Source organism: Falco peregrinus, chromosome 8 (assembly GCF_023634155.1).
Source record: "Falco peregrinus isolate bFalPer1 chromosome 8, bFalPer1.pri, whole genome shotgun sequence".
NCBI lineage: Eukaryota > Metazoa > Chordata > Aves > Falconiformes > Falconidae > Falco > Falco peregrinus.
In genome coordinates, this window is record NC_073728.1 from 35,639,660 (window position 1) to 35,661,832 (window position 22,173).

The 22,173-nt window shown below is 37.3% G+C and overlaps 1 protein-coding gene across 10 annotated transcripts in view; it reads right to left on the reverse strand.

The window, feature by feature from the left end:
* Positions 1-22,173, reverse strand: part of NCKAP5 (NCK associated protein 5) — a 245,870-nt gene that overhangs the window by 78,591 nt on the left and 145,106 nt on the right. For all 10 annotated transcript variants that reach the window (XR_008748414.1, XR_008748415.1, XM_055812073.1 and 7 more), the window contains 3 exons: positions 21,286-21,354; positions 15,125-15,163; positions 8,908-9,027 (listed from right to left, as the gene is read on the reverse strand). Coding sequence is in view for 8 of the 10 variants with exons in the window: in XM_055812073.1 (XP_055668048.1) it covers positions 8,908-9,027; positions 15,125-15,163; positions 21,286-21,354 (228 nt within the window). In the remaining 2 variants the exon portion in view is untranslated. The remainder of the gene's footprint in view (positions 1-8,907; positions 9,028-15,124; positions 15,164-21,285; positions 21,355-22,173) is intronic.

Below are 22,173 nucleotides of genomic sequence, written 5' to 3' on the forward strand. Positions count from 1 at the left end.
CACGTATTGTATTTAAGCAGGGCTTGCGGTGGCTACTATTTTATTCCACTGTGAAATCCAAAATGGGGAGGCTTTAAAAGTTAACCCAGTAATATGAACTTGCACTTTTATATGTAACATGTAGCTTGTACTTACCACATTGCATACTATGATAACATTAGAATGTCCATGCTAATTTTTACTATCAGAATGTCAGTGAGAATGATTTTTCCATTTACAAAGGAAATCTGAATGACTCTTGTCTTAAATACACCATATATATATATATATACATATATATATAAAAATGAAATTGTAGACTCCAAAACCAGAAAGGTATCAGACAAGAAAATGGATCTTTTGGTCACAAAACATAAACACACGAGTAACTCATAGAGTTTTCACTGTACAGTTCATAACCTAGAGTAAAGGCTGCTTCTAACCAGCCTCTATACTTACACTTGACCATTTATGCAGGGATTTACATGGTAAGTTGCTCATACATCTTGCTAATACATTCAGCAAACAGAGCAGGCTCACACAGCATCCAACAGGTGAAGCACTGTTATAGCTTAAATATAACTGCACAGAATAAAAAAGCATTATCTTTTTAATGCTTATTATAAGTTTGAATCACAGAGCAAGTTTGGTAAGGAATACAGCAGAACTACTTCCTTTTTTCTTATATTTATTCCCATTTATTTATTATATTTATTATTATATTTATTCCCATACTGATTGTACAGAGTCACAGCAAAACCCATGAAACACATTCTTGTACCTAATATGTATGCCCACATATTTGCTTAGGGTTTCAAATGCCATATTGGACTCCTGCCATCATGTTTATCAGCACTGATAATAAGAATTGCGCATAAAATAAACACATATCTATGGTTCATCCAGTGTCAGTTGCATATCTTTCTTTGTCTGAAAAATAGGCAGCAAAATCTTACTTTTGTTAAGGCCCTTCACATCACTACAGCCCCATGGTTTTCTTGACATGTGCTTATTCTGAAAAACTGCCTTCGCCTTTCAGAACAATGCCTATCTATTTCTTCAAAACTTAAATAATAGTGCTCTCCTCAGATATCATTCATAAATACTTCACCAAAGATCACTCGTGGCTTTCCTAAAGGTTATTTGCTCGTTTGATTTACTGGTATTGGTATCACTGTAGCCATTTATTATCATTAGGATAATGGAAAAAGCTCATTTTTATATTTGGTATCTGAAAATTATGAATTTAAAATTGTATCACAAAATGTCATGTTTGCATAGGTATGGAAAGCCTTTCAGTGTTTTTCTTTGGAACCTCTCAAGGCTAGTTAGACATATGAAATTCTAGCAGTTGGGGATAATTTTCTCTTAAAAGCATTATCATTCTCATCAGAACTACATGCCTAGTGAGCTTTAGTAAATGTTTTCTTTTTCTTTGAGAGCAAATTGGTAAGAATTTAGGTGCTGAAATAATGGACAGCAGTCTGACAAGAAGGGAGATCACAAAATGCAAATTATAGATGAAGCACATCTATCAGGTCAGTTGATCTAACTCCCTCAATAATCAAATACTGTTCTCCACTGAGCCTCTAGCTGTGCTTTGTTTGCTTTAGTTTTAAATGTTGTGAGGGATACTGCCCTGCCTCTCCTTTTATACATCATGTCATGATCTATGACAAAAATTTTTGTCATGTTCTTTTACCAGCTTGCATTATATTTAGATCCAGCAAATCATTTTGGCAAATATTTTATTTAAAGAATGAAAGCTTTATAGTTTCTCCAGTCAGAAAACAGTATGTCAGGATTCCCCCGTTACTAGTGTTACAAGACTGGTGTTCTTGAGGGACAAGAAAAGCCACCCAGCCATTTCACTCAAGGGATCTCACAAAGCTTCTTGGAGGTCTACACAGCACAGATGTGATTTCCATACAAGCGTAAGTCCCTGTGACTGGAGATGGCCCGTAGAGAGCCACTGCTGTGGATGACATCCAATCTCAGTGCTCTCCCAAATATCTGCTTATCTCAGAGCCTCCTTCCAGAACTGGCTATCAGACACTCAGCCTAATTCTTTCAGGTATTATGCTGCTGCTGTTCATTCAAAACTAGAAGTCATATGGCTTAGGGACGTTTGATGGAGTTTCTTCAGAGGGGGAGGTTTCCTTTCCTTCTCTCATCCCTGAGTTTGGTCACCCATTCATCTAACCAGTAGGCTCTCATGAATACTTTATGTCTGTAATGTTTCTTCAGCATATATTTGGAGCTGCGAACAGGGCAAGTAAGAAATACAGTTTAAGCTGAGATGAAATAGAGAGATCCAAAGCTTTGTATTTGTCTTCTCAGATGTTATCGGTGTGTGAGGACATGACACTGAAATAGAACATAGGTACCACTTTACTAAGATAATGCAAGACTGGAAATAATGACATCAGCATCTTCACATGAAGAAATGTTCCTTTAATTTGTTCTTGAAAAATCTCAAAAATCTTTTGAGGGTTCCTTAATAGATCACTATCTTGCCTCCTGATACACAGAAGCACTCTTATTTCTCACTGCTACAAGACTGGATGCTCTTTCTTGGGACAGGATTTTCATGACAGTAATTGTGCACCTTCAGTAGCCTTGATCTGGAGAAAGCGCTCCTGCCGGGCTACGGCCTGAAACCTTTTGAGAACTGCACATAGTGTAAAATCCACAACCTCACTTCTTAGCAAGTGCTCTACTGGCAATGTAATTCCTGGATGAAGTCTGATTTACTAGTTTACACTTAATATATCTCAAACATGCTTTAAACTTATGTGATTACCTTTCTGTCTGTTGATACAGCCCTTGAGGTTGTCGTAACTTTTAAAGTTTTCCACTACTGCTAAAACAATTAGCAGATCTGAAATTATTCTTTCCTTCAAGCCACCAGTCCTGATTCCCAAGTAAGCAAATATCCCTAACAGATACTGCCATGCCCGATTTATATTTATATGTTTATTGAGGAGAAAAGGACAGAGTTTATTCTGGAGCTGGAACTTTTCAGAAGATCTGCAGGTAAGAGTACCCTGACAATCTGACAGATACAAAGGAACAAACGTGAAGTAAGAAAATAAGCAGGTCAATTGAAGGAGTTTCAAAACTTCAAATACAATTTGCTGATCTTGGTCTCAAGTCTGCCTGCTCTCTGAAGAGCCTGGAGGCACACGGCAGGACTAGTAGCTGGCTTCTGTGAGATGGGAAGTATACTGCTGCGCAGCATGTAACAATCCAGTTTATTTAAATATACTTTGGACTGCTGACAAACTGTTTTCTAACAGTGTGTGATGATCTTTAGCTTTAATTTCAAACCCTTAAATTTTCTTTCTGAAATACTTAAAATCTGACTGCTGTAAAGCTATGCAACTTCACTTTTTACCTTCTGCAATTCAGACATCATCATGTCTAACGATGTCTGAACCAGAGGTCAGGCTCTGAGGCAAGATATTCCATCTCCTTTTGTCAGGTATTAGGGCAATTAATTGCCCTCTTTTTCTTCCCATATATAATAATGTCGTTGGTGCAATTTACCCCTTCTTGCTAAGTTGTACAACTGTTTCCATCTACGTATGTACAGCTATGCTCTTATCTCGTATGTCAGAGAATACTTGTCAGGTTATTAAAAGAGCTAATATCAATGCAATTATAAAAAAGTAGTTATTTAAATTGACCTTCTGAGAATTCAGCAGACAGTACTGTAGTGTTCTAGACAAAATTTCAGACATGAAATTAAACAGTGTGGATGGTCCATGAGTAATAAATGAAATTAATCTAGCAAGAGAAACACAAGGAGAAAATAGAGGCTTCAAAAGTCCTTCCTGCTTTGTTCTGGGGTTGATAAACTAGAATTTTTATGATGGAAGTAAAATTGCAATGAAAATATAATTTAGGATCAGAGATATTGTACATCTTATGACTAGAAATATTATTTTATACCTTCCCAACTGTGAAAATGTTATTACTTATTTAATCAAATAAATCAACTCACTGAATGTTGCTACTTGCTACTTTTTAACACCTTTCACTGAAGGTTTCCTGCATGCTGTGACAGCAGCTTTCTGGGTGAAAAGTGAAAGCAAAGCTCCACCCATGAGACCAATTCAGCTAACAAACATGTTGAATTTATGTAAACACAGATACATAATATAAACAAATTATGGGGATATCTATCAGAAGGCAAACTCTTGACCCCTGTTATCCTCAGTAACTTTATACAAGTCATTATTGTTGTAAAAGGAGAATAAGTAGTATCAGAAACAGGTTCAATGTCATTAGTTATATTTTCAAATATGCGCAGAAAGTGAGGGCTAACTAGAAGAAAAAGACCTGTGTCTCAAGGCTGAGCAGTTCTATACCTAATAAAGTCAAAACAAGTTTGTGAGATGCCAACACTAAGAAGCAGAAAAACACTGTAATCTGGTGATTTTAGTAGTTTGAAGTTTCTCTGAAAAAAACACTGCATCATTTAGAAAAAATAAGGCAAAGACACAGTGATATTGACATTAACATTTAAAAATATTTCATAGATGCTATACATGGCCACGGGCAAAGCAGATGTGCTAAGTTTCATTTAAGGCTTCTTATTCGTACTCTTGTATCCTCTCTTTGGATTTGTCTTATTCTTTCAGCAACCTTCTGTGTATCACCTCTACAGATTTCTCTCTTCACTTCCAATCAGTTTTGCTATACTCAATTTTAAATCTTAGTCTGTCTATTATTCCCAACTATTTCTCTCACTTGCAGATGAAATACAAGGTGGCTCACTAAAGTGGAGTTCCTGGTTTTCTTTCACAACCCCCTCTTGCTATGACAGGCAGAATTTAATCTCTTTTTAGCAACCACATTAGCTGAGGAAAATGAAGGCTACTTGGGCAGAAGCTATTCTTCTGTGCTAGGTTTTAACTAAAACTATTGCTCTTCCTCAGATGGTGCTGAGACAGAAACACTTTTCCAAGGCTTTGTCATTTTAAGAAAGCAGTTTCAGAGAGAAGATTGCCTGAATAAAATAAAATAATAATAAAAAAAAGATGATCAGGCTCCTGGTTCTGTAAATCACACACTTCAGCTAGAAAGAATGTCCCCAGAAAGACAGGATAGCTCTTTAAATCGTCTACAATATCAAAGAGATGGCAAAAAAAGCAACTGAGTTATCTCTTTCTCCTCCTTACATTTTGCATCAGAGACTGCATTTAGTTAATCTTTTCATGACAGGAGTGACATATCCTCTGTGTCGCTCCCTACAAGCAGTAAGCACACCAAAATTTCTAGTAGCAAAGAACTTACATGGCAATATACACAATCACATGCCTCAAGAAAACATGCATATTTCTTTCAATATATTATTAGGCCCTTTGATTTCATAAGTGCTTACACGTCTTGTAAATGCATGAAACTATAATACTTTCAATAAGATTTTTACAGTGAAGGTTCCTGAAGCGGTCATGAAAACCTTACTACATGTTGGTTTTTTTTTTTTAAATTGGTAGCAATCAGTTTTTCTTTTGAACTGTATGGGAAGCGTGAGAAAAACAAAACAGTACCATCGGTATAGTATATGGGCCATTACCTTCCAGTCAAATTCAACACACTTGTATCAATCTTTTCATTGAAAAAAGTGTGAATTATGCGATTTCTAAGAAGACACAAATCATGTATTATTTTTTTAAAATCAAATATACAAACGCCCCTAGGGTGATGGTGAAATCTATTCTAATTTAAAATTTTTTGAAATAAAATAAATCGGTATTTCTGTTGAAATCTGAGATGCCAAGAATGTTTATGGTTTAAAAATAAGCTTAGTCTTTAATATAAGAGTCTTCCAATGTCAATTACAGAGTAATTTGATTGTAATATACAACCAAATCACAGAGGCTGATATGTAGAAAAGTAACAAATATTATTTATTTTTAGCTTATACCCTCTTCTGAGGCATTCTTTAAAATTTGTAATTGTATTGACTGTGAATACTCCTAGGATGAGATCAGCATTAAATAAATAAAACTGAGCTGTATTGGATCAGCAGGAAAGGTGAAATTAACACCATGTATCCTGCCCCCTCCCCCCCCCCCCCCCCCCCCCCGTATTTGTCCATTCACTTTGATTAGGGTCATGATTTAACAGGAATGTCCTTAACCACATATTTAGTACTCTTCTGTAGTGACAGATTTAAACAAATATTTAGCTATCGCTCTAAATCTGGGATGTATGCATTTCCAAGAAGACATAATCCAAACTATGCCTCAATTCTACACAGGCACACAACAGTATTTGCTTAATTTCAGGCCTAAGGAAACACCCTTCTTCAGATTTTACATCTCAGGCTGCAAGATCACAAACTACACACCATTTATTCAAGTCTGGAGTACAGTTAGAGGATAAATACATCTCTGGAAACACATGAATTTATTGAGGGGTTTGGGAGCAAAAAATGACATACACTGGCTGATTATAGCACTGGCCAGAGTAGTACTTTGGAATAGTAGGGAGGTAGAGTGTTATGCTTGGACTGAACCATGTCATTGAGTGTTGGAGCCTGCTGACTCAAATATGCACAAAATATCAGAAGGCATATGTGCCTGTGCAGAACCATATGTACCTGTGTCTTTTCATGTGTTTAAAACACACTCCCAGGGAAGGGTATTCAGGAAGTAGTAACTGGCTGAAGAGGAGAAGGAAACAGGTGGTAGGCGATAATGGATGAACTTTTGTGAGAAATTCTGGCTTTAATTTGTGTTCAGTTTTTTGTTTGTTTTCTTCTCATGTGTCAGTAATGACTATTGGATAACTGGCAAAGCTTTGTAAAGTTAATCAAATCTGTCTTTCATTAGCAGGTCTGCATGTCAGCTGTTTCAAAGCATAACTAGTATTTTTAGAATCTCATAGTATTATTTACCTAGCCACAGCAGTGTCTGTTTTAGAAACCAGTAAGAGAACTAACTCCTGCAAACTCTTAAATTGAAGACTGTTTTAACAGAAGTTCTTCATTTTCTGATGTACACTGCAACTTGTTCCCTGCTTTTTTTCGCCAGGGGGATTAAAATCTATTGATAGCAAGAGTAGGGATATAACAGTAAATTTCAGGGATATAACAGTCTGGGAGACCTGGACTTTGCAAATGATCTTAATTCTTTTTAATCCTCAGCCAATGAAGACAAAGCAAGTGAAAAGGGCCAGGGAATCTATTACACCTTAGTTCCTGCCAAACTGTGCAGGAACAATGATGTAAAATAGTTTGGATCCCGCAGGAAAACCTGCTAGATCATTTGGTTCTTCCACTTGATGGCAGGTTCATCTCTTCTAACTTCTTTTACAGCTATGACACAATCCAGTTTCAAGGAGCTACAGTCAAAGCCTTGATCCATCTTTTCAGATGCTACCTACCTAACACTTGTGTAACATTCCCAGAATAACCTGACTTTATTGTTGCCACACAAGGATTTGGGAAAAAGAACCGTATCTGTAACAAGGAATGTCCAACATATGACTTCTGTGCAATCTAACCCAATACTAATATAGAGTCGAGTCAGATGCTTTTGAAAAGGGAGGGAGGAGAGGAAGATAAATAAATAAAGACAGACAGACAGACAACAGATAAACCACAAAGAAGGAGCACGTGATGTAACTGTCAATAGCAGAGGAAGTGAGCAACAAAGGTCTATGCTGTGGTGGGTGTGTCAGAACATCTGAATGGATAAAGATAAATCAGTCCTACACAGCAGTCTATGAAGGATGAACAAGTGGGAAAGAAAGTAGGGGCCAAGGGAGAAGAAACCAGAAGAGCGAAAGTCCTGACCTAGCAATACCTAAATCAACACAAAATCAAGAGACAGAACAAGAACCTGAGGATAACACAAGAACACAGATCCCTGTGATGGTGACCTGGTACCACTGTGCCTGTGCTTTAGTTTCACAATAGGTAAGTACAGCTATTTGACCTCAGTGTGGGGATTCCCTTGCCTTTAAGCACCACTTGGCAAGCAGACTATGTTTCCTCAATGTACAGCCCAAGCTGATGAGAGTTAGCAGCCCTCAGCTGTTGAGCAGCAGTGCAAGGGCCAGATTTTACTTTGCAATACAGATGCACAGCATCAGAGGATTTAAATAAGATACACATTTAATATCACTTACCTAGCTGACATGACCCAAAATTCTCCTCCAAAATGAATGAATTTTTCTCTAATAAGAAATAACCTATATTGCTAAAACCAGAATTTGCCCTATTGTTAGGAACCTGCAAAGTTTTAATTAGTCCTCATTTACTGTTCTCCTAGCTCATGGTCAATTTGTTGGAACTTCTGAAAAGCAATTCTACTTCTAAAAAAGGATGACAAAGCAATGGATTCATTCACAACAATGGACTTTGCCAAATGAAAAGGGATACTGAAAGATCTCTTATTATTCTGGAACGACAAAGTAGCAGGAGATGGGTCAATTGGTTTCTCAGCTATATCCTCCCATAGAACACTGCGGAAAAAAGATCACTCTGTGCCTGTGAAGGGGTACTTAAGTCCTTGTAACACATATGGCAAAAGTTAAATAAATGGGCTGTCTTCTCATAGGAAATTACACTGTTCACCATCAAGCAGAATGTTAAGGAATCCAAGCTTCTCCCCTGCAGAGGGATAATGAACCCATATAATTCCATTTATCATAGTGAAGAAGCGCCTAAAAAAGTAAGTTACTCTGCAGGTGTGTTCCTCTCTCCACATCTGCACATAATGTGTCCATAGCTCATAGGCATACATTTTCAGTTTCAATGGTATCAGATAATAGGTAATGGGTATTCTAATATATTAAATCTATCAACATAATTTCCCCCTTATTGACATAACCTTTAAAAGAAGAAAAACAGTTTTAAATTGTAAGAAATATAAAGCTCATAGCTTGCTTCCTGCAAAGGCCATTTCCTACCTGAAGAAGAAGGTCAGAAGCTGGTTTGACTTTTTGCTGGAAAAGCACACTTAATGTTCGATTCTGTTGTTCCAAATCAAAAACTCTCATTTTCAGCTTTATACATTCCTCCCTCAGATCCTGTAGCACAAGGGAAAATAGGAAGATTAGAAAGCAGGTAACTGAAGCACTTAAAAAGCTCTAAGTAAAGTCACATACTAAGAAGAAATGCATATACCACTTTTAAAATAGTACAAATCAGAAAAATGTGCTCCTTCATTTTCTCTGGTTGTTTGATCATCACATGATAACATCAAAAAAATTATTGTATCGAGAAACAGTAGTTACCTGACACTTCCTTTTGGAGTTTTCTGTCAGTATAATAAAGTGACTTTGCTAGCAATGTGTTTCATTTTCCAGTTGACGCAAAGCTGAAAGCAGCAATTAAGATATGAATATTGTAATAAGCATAAGCTATACCAAACTAGGAAGAAGTTCAAAGTGGTACTGTGCCTTCAAGGTACTCCTCTGAAGTCTGATCACCTCCTTGCTTTTTCTGGAATAATCAAGTCAGCATTGCTGGCTGGCATATTGTGTATGGTCTGTACCTTCCCCACTGTAACTTGCCACAGATGTGGGCTAGGCCATAGTAAGATGTTGGTGCCCCACATTACCCATGTGGTACTATGATCCTGGCTGAGATTTCCAACACAAGGTACCAAAAAGCCTTAAAGCAGGCCATTAGAAGCAGAGGTGGAGTGTAAAACCTCTGTATCTTAAGGCAAAGGACATCACTGCTGAAGACGCAGGTCTGTTAGTCAAGTCAGGTTCATCATGAACAAGCCATTAATGGCCTTCAGATACAGCAAATTTCCATCTATCTATCTACAATGTAAGACCAGCTTTTCCTGGCCACTTGAAGGAATAAAGATTCTATCAGAAAAAGGATTTTGGAGAGAGAGCAGAATCTGACAGCCTTTCAGCATAATTTGTGCTGAAATTATTGTGTCCATTCTGAGGCAGAGCTTCATCAATTAGGAAGAGCAGTCTCCTAATAAAGACTACATACTAAAATAATAAGCTGCAGCCATATTTAGCTTCATTTTTTTTTAAAAATTAAATCTCCAAAATACTTTCCCATATTCCTTTAAATTTAGGACAGTTGCTGCACTGTGGTATGCCCAGCAGATACTACTTTCCACCATATGAAGGTGGATCAAGAGGCCTTTGGATGCCCACATGGCGTCCCTTCAATACCACTATCAACATGATGACCTGGCTTTAGGAGAAGACAACTCAGAGGAAGAAACTGTAGTCAAATGTAGCTGAAATTCTTGCCTACAGTTGGTCTAGTCTCTGCTGTAACCAGCACTGAGGTTATAAGAGGTAAATACACAATAAAATAAGCTCATCTTGAGACTTTCAGAGAACTGTAATCAGCTTTTTATGCATATAGTAAGTATTAGATTATACAATACCACTGGAAGAATGCAGTTATTTTCTCTTGATAGTTTCTTAGTATTTTTTTTATGTGGCTGTCAAGTGGCTCTTCCATTAAAATTGCTAGAATCTTCCAACATGACTCCCCAAAACTCTTGAGTTCGGTGTTTTGAAAACCCCTAAAGCTTTGATTTCTATAAGTGAGACATTTTATCTCTGGTCTTGCACAAGGCACACTCTATTAGGAAACCACAGACATCTAAGTCCATCATTATCTGCCCTTCACTAATAATCACAGAATTTAAAACAGAGCCTTAGCTGTTATAACAGTGTTTAACATTTCAATGCTACTAAGTGCACAGAAAGGAAAAAAATGTGGAAAAAATTTAAATCTTAGCAATGTCTCTGCTCAAAATCTTCCTATCAGTTTTAAAACAGTAAGATTTATGTTTCAAACTTTAGACTTTCTGTAAAAAGGGAAATATAAAGTAGTAGATTACCCACCCAGATGCTATAAACCGTGCCAATGGTAATGCCACACATAGCCCTAAGGAGAAATGAGGCACATAAGGGTAGCAGTATTCTGGTAAAATAAAGTCTGAGTTTAGAAAGCTGAAGTCCTAAAATTACCAATTAATACAACTACCAAATGCCTGAAGCATGTAAACCCTCTCCTGCGGGCAAAATGACCAGCTATTAATATAGTAATCTCTGAAATATCTAAGGTATTCCTATAGTCTTGCTACAGTAATATTCGAGCACCTCTCTATTCTTAAATTTCCCTTCAGTATGAGACTTACTCTTTTCCAAAATGGGATTCAGTGCCCTCACTAGAGGTTCCAGAAGTATGCTGCTCTTCCCCTGAAGATACTTCTTCTAACATTTAATTATTTTATTTTTTTATTTCATTGACGAAAATGAAGAAGAAATAATTTTCATGTAGAACTCAAGAGTAAAAAGTATTCTCCTGAATACTGTCTTGTGGAGGAGGGTAATATGCAAAGAGCAGATACACAGCATCACAAAATAATTTCATTAAGTGGTGTAACTCAAATTTCAAACTGCTGATCCAGGACTTATACGGGGGGAAAAAAAATAATACAGTTCCCAGCACTCCTATCATCTCACGTGATATGAGAAGTCTTTGGGTAGGAGGATAAAGAAAGGATGCTACCAGTATCAGAGCATACAGGTTTGTCTCAGATAATTTTGTTGTTTTTCTGACTTCTTAAATTTCCCAGAAGTAAAATTTTCTATTAGTAAGTGGTAGAAAATCCATATAATTTTGCTACATAGAATTGTGAAATTTTGCTGTGTGGCTAACTCAGAACAAATCTCAATTTCATATAGTTTCTCCATAGTCACAGTAAAAAAAAGCCTCTCATATTAGAGAAATTCTATATGTATTGTAACAAATTATATACTTGAAAAGTGCACATTTAAGATTGTAATTCCATTTCAAGGTTTCAGTGACATTTGATAAATCACTCAAGCTTTGCTCACTCAATTTGTGTCACTAGAAACTCTCGGTGGAATCACAGTCTTTCCACATACTGGTGAGTACACAGTGCTTTATTTGTTACATTACAGCATGTACTTAATTTAAACAAAAATTAGTCCTTAAGGGACAATTTCAAATTCACAGCAAAGCCTAAGCAATCTACGTTACCGTACAAAATCACTCTCCTCCATTTTCTGAAAGCTCTCAGCTTTTCTTCATGTCTCACTATGCCCCAGAGGTGTGTTATCTCACTGTGGCATGACTGGCTCTGTCTTACTGCTTAGCTGCATGACAGTAGATTTATCTGTTTACTAGTTACTATTTGGATTCTGATATCTACCTATTTGGGACTGGTGTGAGGAGTCCAATTTCCTCTTCATTGTATGCTATTGTGTTCCTGTCTTTTCTTATAAAAGGACTTATATGAGTGGTGTCAGGAGCACTGTAACAGTTAATATTCATTAGCATTTAGAAGAGTATTCTCTTTCTCCATGGATATTAAATTAGCTGTTATTACTCAATAATAGGTAAGCAGCTGTTAAATCCCATCGATACTAAGTAAATCACTTCATTAAATGTATTCAAATCTGTTTTTATTGTATCCATATGAACTCCTTGATTCCTATGGGTTTGGGAGGATTCATTACTGAGCAAGTATGTAGTCGTCAAAATGTCTGACGCCTTTGCAAAGGGACTCGGGAAACTCCTCTCTTCATTTAGGAAACAACCATAGTATTCCCAACTAGAGATTAATATATTGAGATTAACCCTCTGCTAAATATTTAATCACATATAGTTTTATATTACAAAATATAGATGAGGTTTTTGTGTATATTAATACAAGAAAATGCCTCCATTTCCATTTAAGCTGTACAGAAACACAGATTGGGGATTTTTTTTTTAAAACAGTTAAAGTTACGTTTCTAAAATGTGTTACAGGAATAGCTCTGCAGACTGCAGTCCTCTGATGATACACAGCACATGTATAGAGTACAGGAAGAGTAATACAGCACAGCTAGCAACAGCACAAGCTTCCTCTTATGTTGTGGTTTGCACAAATCACCTCCAAGCTACAGCACTTCCAATCGCTGTAAAGCAACATCCCTCTTCTAGAGTAAAAGGCTTTGTAGTGCATCAAAAAAACATGGGACTGAACAATGACACTTTCAACCCTACCCTGTGGTAAGAGCTGCATGGCTGTTTGGTGGCTGCAGCTGTCAGATGAAGAGATTCAGGGAATGTTATTATACTTCTGGATTTCTGATATTAGCTTGGGCCACAGGAATGTGTTATCTATATAAGGGGCAACCGCACCCTCCAGAGTCTTGCATCACTCACCTACAGGTCACCAGGACATCTCTTGTCTTCCAAGCAGGATACCCAAGAGCAGACTTAATGGAGTCAGAACACCTCCCTGCGTATCTTTTAATCCATCCAGAATGTCATAAAATTGATTCACCAAAAATCTGCCCAGTAAGGAGCTGAAAAGGGTATCCAGCCTTCTCCCTGATATGCATGCAGGTGGCCAAATGCAACCTTCTGCACCTATTTACTTACATTCACTTAGGTGCAGATGGTTATGGGTGCAGATGTTCGTCTATCCTGCTGTCAGGGCATATTCCCCACTTCTAGGAGTTTAGCTGGTGGAGTTCAAGGTCATCTTGTTCACACCTGAGCTGTGCAGCAGGCACTCTGCAGCTACACCTGCACCCAGCCTCCTACCTCCTTGGTCCTGAGCAGCCTCCTGACACCCTGGCTTGGCTTTGCTCAGACCTGCCTCCTCCTCACGGACTGGCCCAGCAAACACAGGACTGAGGCTGACCCTTATCACTGCCTCCAGGCCTGGCCTTGACACTTGGTGCTCAGCACCCTGTGTGCCCTGCTGTCACCCTTGGTCCTGCTCATCCCCTTTGTGGGGGGCATTCTGAATGATGTTCTGCTGTTCTGAATGATGTCCATTATGGAGGCTTTGGAGCCTGTCACCAAAATCTATTTCAGTACTTCGCTACATTTGCATCTAGAAAGCTTTTGGGCATGTGGCAGAGGTTTCTCATTATCTTAACTTGGTGTTTCTTGCTGCATTTTAAGAACATTATTTCTTGTCCTGTCATTCAGCGTAGACAAAACAGTTTATATTCTTCTTAGCACTATCTGCACTAAAAGACTGTATTTATGTCTCTTTCAGACTAGTCTTTTTAAAGCTAAATGATCCAAAGCATTTTAATAATGCCACATTCATCAAGTGGTCTAGATCTCACAAAGGATCATTTCATGAATATTGAAAGGTTCATAGCTTATTATTACAGATCTTCATGTTTTGCTTGAAAAAACCACCCCCCCCCAACCCCAACCAAATGAAATCACGGAACCATGTTCAACTCAAAGACAACTTTTTTTGTAAAATTGTCCTACCAGTTATTCCCTGCCCTCTCTGGGCAGCTGATTATTTCTGCTTATTTGTATTACCTTGTTTTGCTTCCTGTTTAATTTCATCTTACTTTTTTCCCAGATTACTTCTTCATTTTAGCAAGATAATTTTTAATTTTACTCCTCCCACTAGGTTCTGTCTGAAACAACCATAGTTCATATCCAACCATTTGGAGCATGAATGGAAACGTCAAACATTACTTGATCCAGAACAGACCTTTACACAAGCCATAATGAATCTTCTCATTCTGCCAGGTTTGCAGTCACTCCACATGAATTTTGCCTGTGAAGTACTTCCCTTGCTTACCCAGGAGAATGGAGCAGGAGGACATCACAAAGCTTTTAAAGACAAAATACATGTTCTCTATTCCTGGTCCCCAACAACAGAGTAGCTGAATCCCCATTCTATGCATGGAGCCTTCTCTTCTACTCAGGGAAGCAGCACAAGCCCACACCAGGAGGTCTCTTCTTCCATTGAATGTGAGTGAGCGTGCCAGCTATTGATATGCACTGTAATTTATCTGTTTTATACTCCACAGGACTGGACTGTGGGAGTATCCCAGGGGATGGACAGGGAATGGAAAAATCACCATATGGACGAAAGATTTTCGTGTGCTATTGTCTCAGTATAGGTAAACAATAAAAATTGGATATAGGTCATATATGACCAAGTCTTAAAAGATGTAGTCTTATGGATTTTTATTCACTTGGATTACAAGAAATTTGACTTTGGGCCTGATGTGTGGCAGCCTTGGTAATTAAATGTGTGAACAGTCTAAAAAACCGTATACTACACAAGTATATATATCAAATGAACAATGAACATCTGCATGCTTTAAGTTACACCACAATACCCAAACCACAACTTACCTTTTGAGTAAGTAGAGCCTGAACAACCTGATTAGCTACCTGAAATAAATAAATAAAAGAGTTAAGGTATGTCATCATGTGTGTTTAAGCATAGCAATACCTTCTTTCACAGCTTTACAGTTCACTTCCCATCTACAACTATCAGCAATTCTAATATTTTCATTATTTACTAGTATTTTTTTAGATAATACCAGTAAGAATACATGAAATGCACGTTAATTGCTTTTGTACTAGTCCTCATCATAAACAAGCATGTCAATTGCAGTATGACATGACGGACATCTGATTAACTTCTGTCGCCTCTTCTTTGGACTTGGTGTGCATCAGCACGGATTGACTGCGTTCACTAGAGCTGATTTTTACCAGCCAAGGATGGAGTCCTGAATGTTTTCATGAAGTTTAATTGTTTCTTGATTCAATATTGACAAAATGGTACATCTACCATGACAGAAACCATAAACTGCCACAGAAAATTAAAGTACCTACTGTCATCAGAATGTGGTTGGAAGGCATTCACACCACACAGCATAATTGACTTGAATGAGATTACACACAATTGATTAGTAGAACTATATATTCAACTGGGAATTTTTGAAGTTACTTATTTTATACATCCTTTCTAATTTATACTTACCAGCAGGCATAGTGGCAGGGTAGGGGAAAAAGAAGGGATAGAAAGAGGGACTGAGATAAGATTTTCTGTTGATGATGTCTAACTTGTATGTTATGTTTCTAATGTAATTTAAAACTGTATATGCATATGTTATCACACTATGTGTTTGCCTATATTTTTGCTCTTGAATTTAGACAAAGCAACTAGAGATCTCATTGTGCAAAAGGGAACAGTACTCATGAATTCTGGTTTGGTTTTGGATTTCAGAAATTACAGTAAAGCATATGCAGACATCACCAAATCTGCAATGATTCTTCTTACTCTTGGTGAATTAAAGAAAAAAGCCGACACCATTGATGTGAACTGAGTTGTGAGGGAAGAGTTGAAGCTAATTCATTTCTGTAAATAATTCAATTCTGTTAGATCCAAAAGTTACATTTGATTCATACTCTCATAAAATTGCCTAGTATCAATTCTTTCCTCTAAACTGGTCCCTAACTTAAGGCAGCCCGTGGAACAACAGCCCCATAAAATAGCTCTATACATGATTTAACAGAAGACACAGACTAATATTAGAACAGCAATAACCAAAAGAAGTAAATATGTTACAGTTTTGAAAAACTATGTGCCTTGCCCTATAGGCTTTCAGGATCTACAACTGACAGTGTTCCTTCTGGCACGTACTTTTAACATGTTTGCTCTACCTGAAAACTGAGCAAACCATACAGTACATTATTTTTTTAAATTTCTGACGTGGGGTTACTTTACCAAGGAGGAAGTAGAAGGTTATTTGAAGTTTGTACTAGTCACTCCCAACAGAACAGCTTAGAAAATTACTCCTATAGCTTTATATACTGCACAGAGGAGTGTAAATGGCATAAGCTTCCAAATGGGAAAAAACTGAATTTGCTGATGAATATGCAACAAGTTTACCAGTGTTCAGTGTATGAAGTTAGGTATCTAAATGAAAGTATCTGCCAGTGATCCATAGTTCCCACAGATCTCAATAAGACAGATATTTAACTAGTTTCTTTACAAAATGTGGTTATTTTATCCTAGTATATAGCAACTTGGAAAACTGTTGCTATTACCCCTCAAAGATTTTCAGGTCTGTATTCTTGGTTTTCAGCAGGAACAGAGGTAGGAGCCTTCAGTCATATGTTCTGCAGTTACTACAATTAATTTAACAGCCAATAAGTGCAATCAAATCCAAATTTCTGCATTTCAAATGAGGTTGCCATTCCACTCCTACGGCAGCACTAATGTCCAGATGGAAATAAACTGCTAAGCTAGCAGATGTACTTCATTTTTACTTACAGGTATGATGAGGCACCATGGATATGAATGAACAACATAAGCCAGACCTACAAAACTGGCAGTCAGAGCGACCAAACGCTGAGGAAACAGACTGTTGAAGACAGAGGGACTGACTTCTAAAATGCAGAATATGAGAAATTCCCAGTAATATAAGGCAGAATTGTGGCTCAATCCCAGTAAAAAGCAGGCTGTAAAATGACTTGACTTGTGATTCATGCAGTTAATCAAGGTGAAAGGAACTTAACAGAAATGGCCAGTTCCTTAGTCTGCTATTACGTAGAAGATGACACTGCTTGCCTTCACACTGCCTGCCTTTCCTTTGAACTTAATAGCCAACATGTTTAAGTGAGGTTTCCTTTTGTGGATTGCAATAAAACAGATAAAAATTCCAGCTTCAATTTTTCCTTACACAATTATGTTTACATATACATGTTGGTCTTAATAGAAAAGGTATAAAAGAATGAATCAAAGAAAAGAGACTCTAGCGTAACATCTATTATACCTTTTACAAGTATTGAGGTTTTACACAGCTGCCTTTACCTTATGATTTCATATGCACAAAGATATTGGAAGTGTACTAAAATGAAAAGTCTTGTATTTTATTCAAACCTTAAAAATAGAATGCCTTTTTAAGGTAAGTTTTTATTTTTGATTAATTCTTAAAACACCATCAAATATATAATCTACTCTGAGCTGTATCCCGTATGTAAGTATGGTGAAGCTTGACAGAAATCTCATTTGGCACAGTGATGTGAATAAACATGACATTACCACTTACCAATAAACTGACAGCTGAATTCTAGGACGGGAAACTAAGATTAAGCATGTTAACCTCAAACCCCAAGGGTACTAGAAGACAATCCTGGTTTTTGCTTTAAATTTTTCGGAGACAGAAAGATACATATATGGAGTATTTCTGAAATTAAATTTCTTATTTATCAAGTACTGGAACATTTCAACGACACCTTCTTCCAAATACTGTTCTAAAGTTGTTCACAGGTACACTTCAGAGATGAACAATTACTTTAAAAATCAGTGAATATTTATCAAAATTTATAAAGGACTCAGCTTGACCCCTATTCTTTTCAGATTTCATCTCTATGAACATTTGAGTTTCATTGGATTTTACCACGAAAATGATTAAAGAGCATGCATTTTTAAGTCATAGGTGCAAGCATTCATACAGTGTTAAATGTGGGTCATATATGAATGAAAATAATTAAGTAAAATAATTGATTAAAAAAACCAAAAAGAGAGAAAATAATGGCAGATCTGCTCATCTTCAAAACTCAGCTCTCGTTATCTTTTTGTCACACACAGACAGAAAAAGAATGCTGGTTATTTTTATTTCCTTCCTATCAGCTTAATGGCCACCAACACCTCAGCAGAAAACAAACTATGCATAGCAAGTGTCCTTACACTGCTGTAGAGGCCTGAGGGACCTTGCAGAGACACTATTGGTAGGGTGGCCAGATTAAATGATGTTTGAGTGCCCTGAGCAGTTTCCCTTTGCCCAGCGGGGAGAAGCTGCAATGTGAGGATGCTGAATGATGAGTGAAAGATGGCAGCATTCTTCCAATAGTTAACAAAAGATATTCCCAACCTTCGTTACCTCAAGGGCCTGTCAAGCATCCCAAACATGTGACTAGCCAGAATGGCTAGGTATTAGCTTTGGAGGTAAGCGTTCCTCGTGTATCAGCCCAGGAGAAGTTCCATACACTCATAACTACTTGGACCGCAGAGGCAAAATTAAAATAATGACTGTAGTAGGCACTCAAATTCTTTGATGACAGGCTTAGCTGGTTCAGGCTTGGGTATGATCACAGTCTTGTGTTCTCAGAAACATTTGTGTTCCTCCCTTTAAACCCATCAGGTCTCCTGGGAGGCAAAATGGAGCTGCAGCACAGACAGATACATAGCTGTAGTGGATACATCTGCTCCTAAAAACTGATGAAGTCCTGAAGGCTAAACTAGGAAAGGTCTCAAGAGATTTTCACCTCAAGAAGCAGGGTTGGTGTAAGATGAGTTATGAACAGACTTGAAGTCTTAAAGGAAAAAAAAAATTAAAGAGAAGACTTTGGGTTTTTTTCTCCCCATAAAAATATTTACGGAGAGCATTTTATTTGCTCAAGAACTCTCGTAAGAATCCCTGTTTGAAAAGGACTTTGTCACACACAACGCATCTTCAGAAGACTGGTTGGAAATGAAGGTTCTCACAATCATTAATTGGGTTATTCACTAATTACATTTATGTCTCATCTCCTATTCTGTTCATTGTTACTAACTATAATGCAATAGGGTGAGAAAGTGCGATTTTTTGTGAAGCTCCACCAAAGGAATGTACTCAAGTGGGTGCTAACTTGGGACTCCTGCAAAACTTGCAATTACTAAACATGGTTTTGTTGTCTGAGTCACTGGCAACAACAACTCCACCTCAGCGATCAGAAAGGATTAAGTCCAAGTTTGTGTCAGCTAAAACAATGCTGGTTACAGTGCCGCTGCCAAAGTATTGTGGGGGCTGAAAGGGGAAGGAGGAGAAAAAAGTGTTACCAAGCCATGGGGAAGGACAAGAGAGGTCATAACACACAAAACAGAAGACAAAGAAGGAAGAAGATAAGCAAACAAAAAATAAAGCAGGGAAGCACAAAAGCACAGATGATGAGAAGCACTTTCTCCTGAAAAACTTGACACTGTGGGAGAAGGTGCATACAGCTGTGATAATACAGAAGAACTGACAACAGCCAATGTAATGTTGAAGATAATAAAGTTCAGAGCATAGTTTGATATAATTATTTGCTCTTTAAACTGCAACAGCCTGTAAAAAACACAACCTTGAATCAGAAATCCATCACTTTACTGCAAACACAATAAAAAGATACCTTCTATCCTTATAATCTGTATGGAGTATTTTGCTGGAATAGACAGTTACAGTGCTTTACTAATTTCCAGAAATAATTATGTAGGCCGATTTTGTCCTAGACAATCAGAAAATAATTTTAAGATAAGCTCTGTAAACTGAAGTTAGTAATTATATGATAATTTAATCCTTATCACCAAGATATCCAAATATAATTCAAGTGTGCACTGAATGCAGTGACTCAGGCCAATGCAGACCAAGGCTCTGCTGGTATCCCTGCCACAGAAAAGGCAGAGCATAACCTAGTGGGAAAGTGTATCTGCAAGCCTTTTACTTAAGGTCCCTGATAAAAATATGCTGTAGGGGCATAAGTGTGGATTTGCTGATGAAAATCTGCACTAAACCAGAGGCTTCTTGTACCAGAGCTGTATTACTCATGCCCGTAACACTTCAGCAATTGGTGATAAAAAATTATAAAAGCTGGTATGAAGACATGAATTGCCACCTGGTATGTGTGGTTTGCACACTCATGCACGTTTTTCTCAAAGGAACAGCTTAGAAGCTGGTGTAGTTTTTGCTTTGGTTTGTTTACTTGCTAGGTAACTTCTTATGCTACTGCACATTCTTATTATGGAATGGGTAAATGATTACTACTAAGCAGCTCTTCAAGCTACTAAATGTCTAAACTATTTTCAGTTCTTGTGTATGCTGAAGAGATTTATTTCAGGATAAATGGGAGGAACAAGTAAGCATCAGTATAAATATGGAGAAAATTGCATTCAGTAGGAGATACTAGACATTTCTGGAAAGGTAAGCATTGCTCGAGTGCTCAGACAGTAACTGATGGGTGAATTATATTGTAGCTGTAACTAGCAGGTCTGATCAGCAGCTGAGCTATGTAGTAGAAGTGAGCCAACAGCTAGAAAAAACACCCACAAAAAAAGCTGTGTATGTAACCCTAAGGAGGAGCTGAGAGACTAAATTCTCTGGTTATGGAATACATTGCATAGGAAAGCTGGGGGACTTTTGATGGAAGAAGCCACTGTGAACTGTGTTCCACTCTACAGAAAAGGAGGAGTACACAACACCTAATAGGTAAATTATCATCATCTTCTCCTAATCAAAGCAAACCAGTTCCAAATACTGGTCACAGGGATATCAACTTTTTGGTGAAGAGGTGTGGTCAAAACAGGATTTACAGCAGAGGTCATGGAGAACAGTATCTATGACTGCCAAACACATGTTCTTGGAATTAATTAGAATGAGGTAATACTAGGAAATTGCAGAACAATGTCAACCTTGGAGAGTGGGAGAGATTCATTCCTGTTATTTAATTATAGTACCAGGTAAGAACAACCTTTTTATCTACCTTACCTCATCAAGACATCTTTCATACTGTTCTCTCTGATTTTCATTTTCCAGAGCCAGCGCTGAATTCTCTGCCTACAGTAAAATAGAATAAATAAATAAATATGTAAATAAATCAAAGGGTAGCTTGTACTACATGACAATTCATAAAAATTCTCAGGGTGCTTACTTTGTGTACTTCTTCAAGATCCAGAATAAAAAGCACCATACAATTTACTTTGCTACAAGTTGGCATTTTGAGTAAAAACAGAAGCGACATTCATTTATGAGATTATTGACACCATGCATTAAAACTTAAAACAATATCAAAGCAGATATTCCACATATGTCCACAAGCTCATTTTGTCAGGTGCAATAGAATTGGCAATGAAACATTATAAAAGATACTGGTACATTTTTTTCTTCCTCCTCCTTTTCTGATTAGAGTGCACTCGCTATCTGAGAAAGCCACTTAAGAAGCAGAGGCAGCTACTATCAAAAGGAAACAAAAGGCAATCTTATGTAAACTTTTAACTGTGGCAGTTCTTCATAAGCCTGGTTTCTGCAGTATCTCCAGGTGCACTGGTCATACTACAGCGAATTGGTGAATTACACCCTTTAACTGAATCAGATAAATTTATTAGCCTTTACTTAAAAAACAATTCCTATTATTTCAAGAGTGAGAGAGGTTTTTTACTACACCTAAATGCAATCTTAAAGTCAGAATTTTTTTCTCTCACATATTTCAGTTTAAATATGATAGCTTCCTGTATAGTAGTGCCTTTCATCTATCTTTAATTTCCATGACACTCATATTTTTGCATAGCAGAAACTTCAGAATGGCACAATTTGGTACGGAAATTACAGTAAATCAATGTATTTTCCCATATATTATGACTTGACTTTAGGAATTCT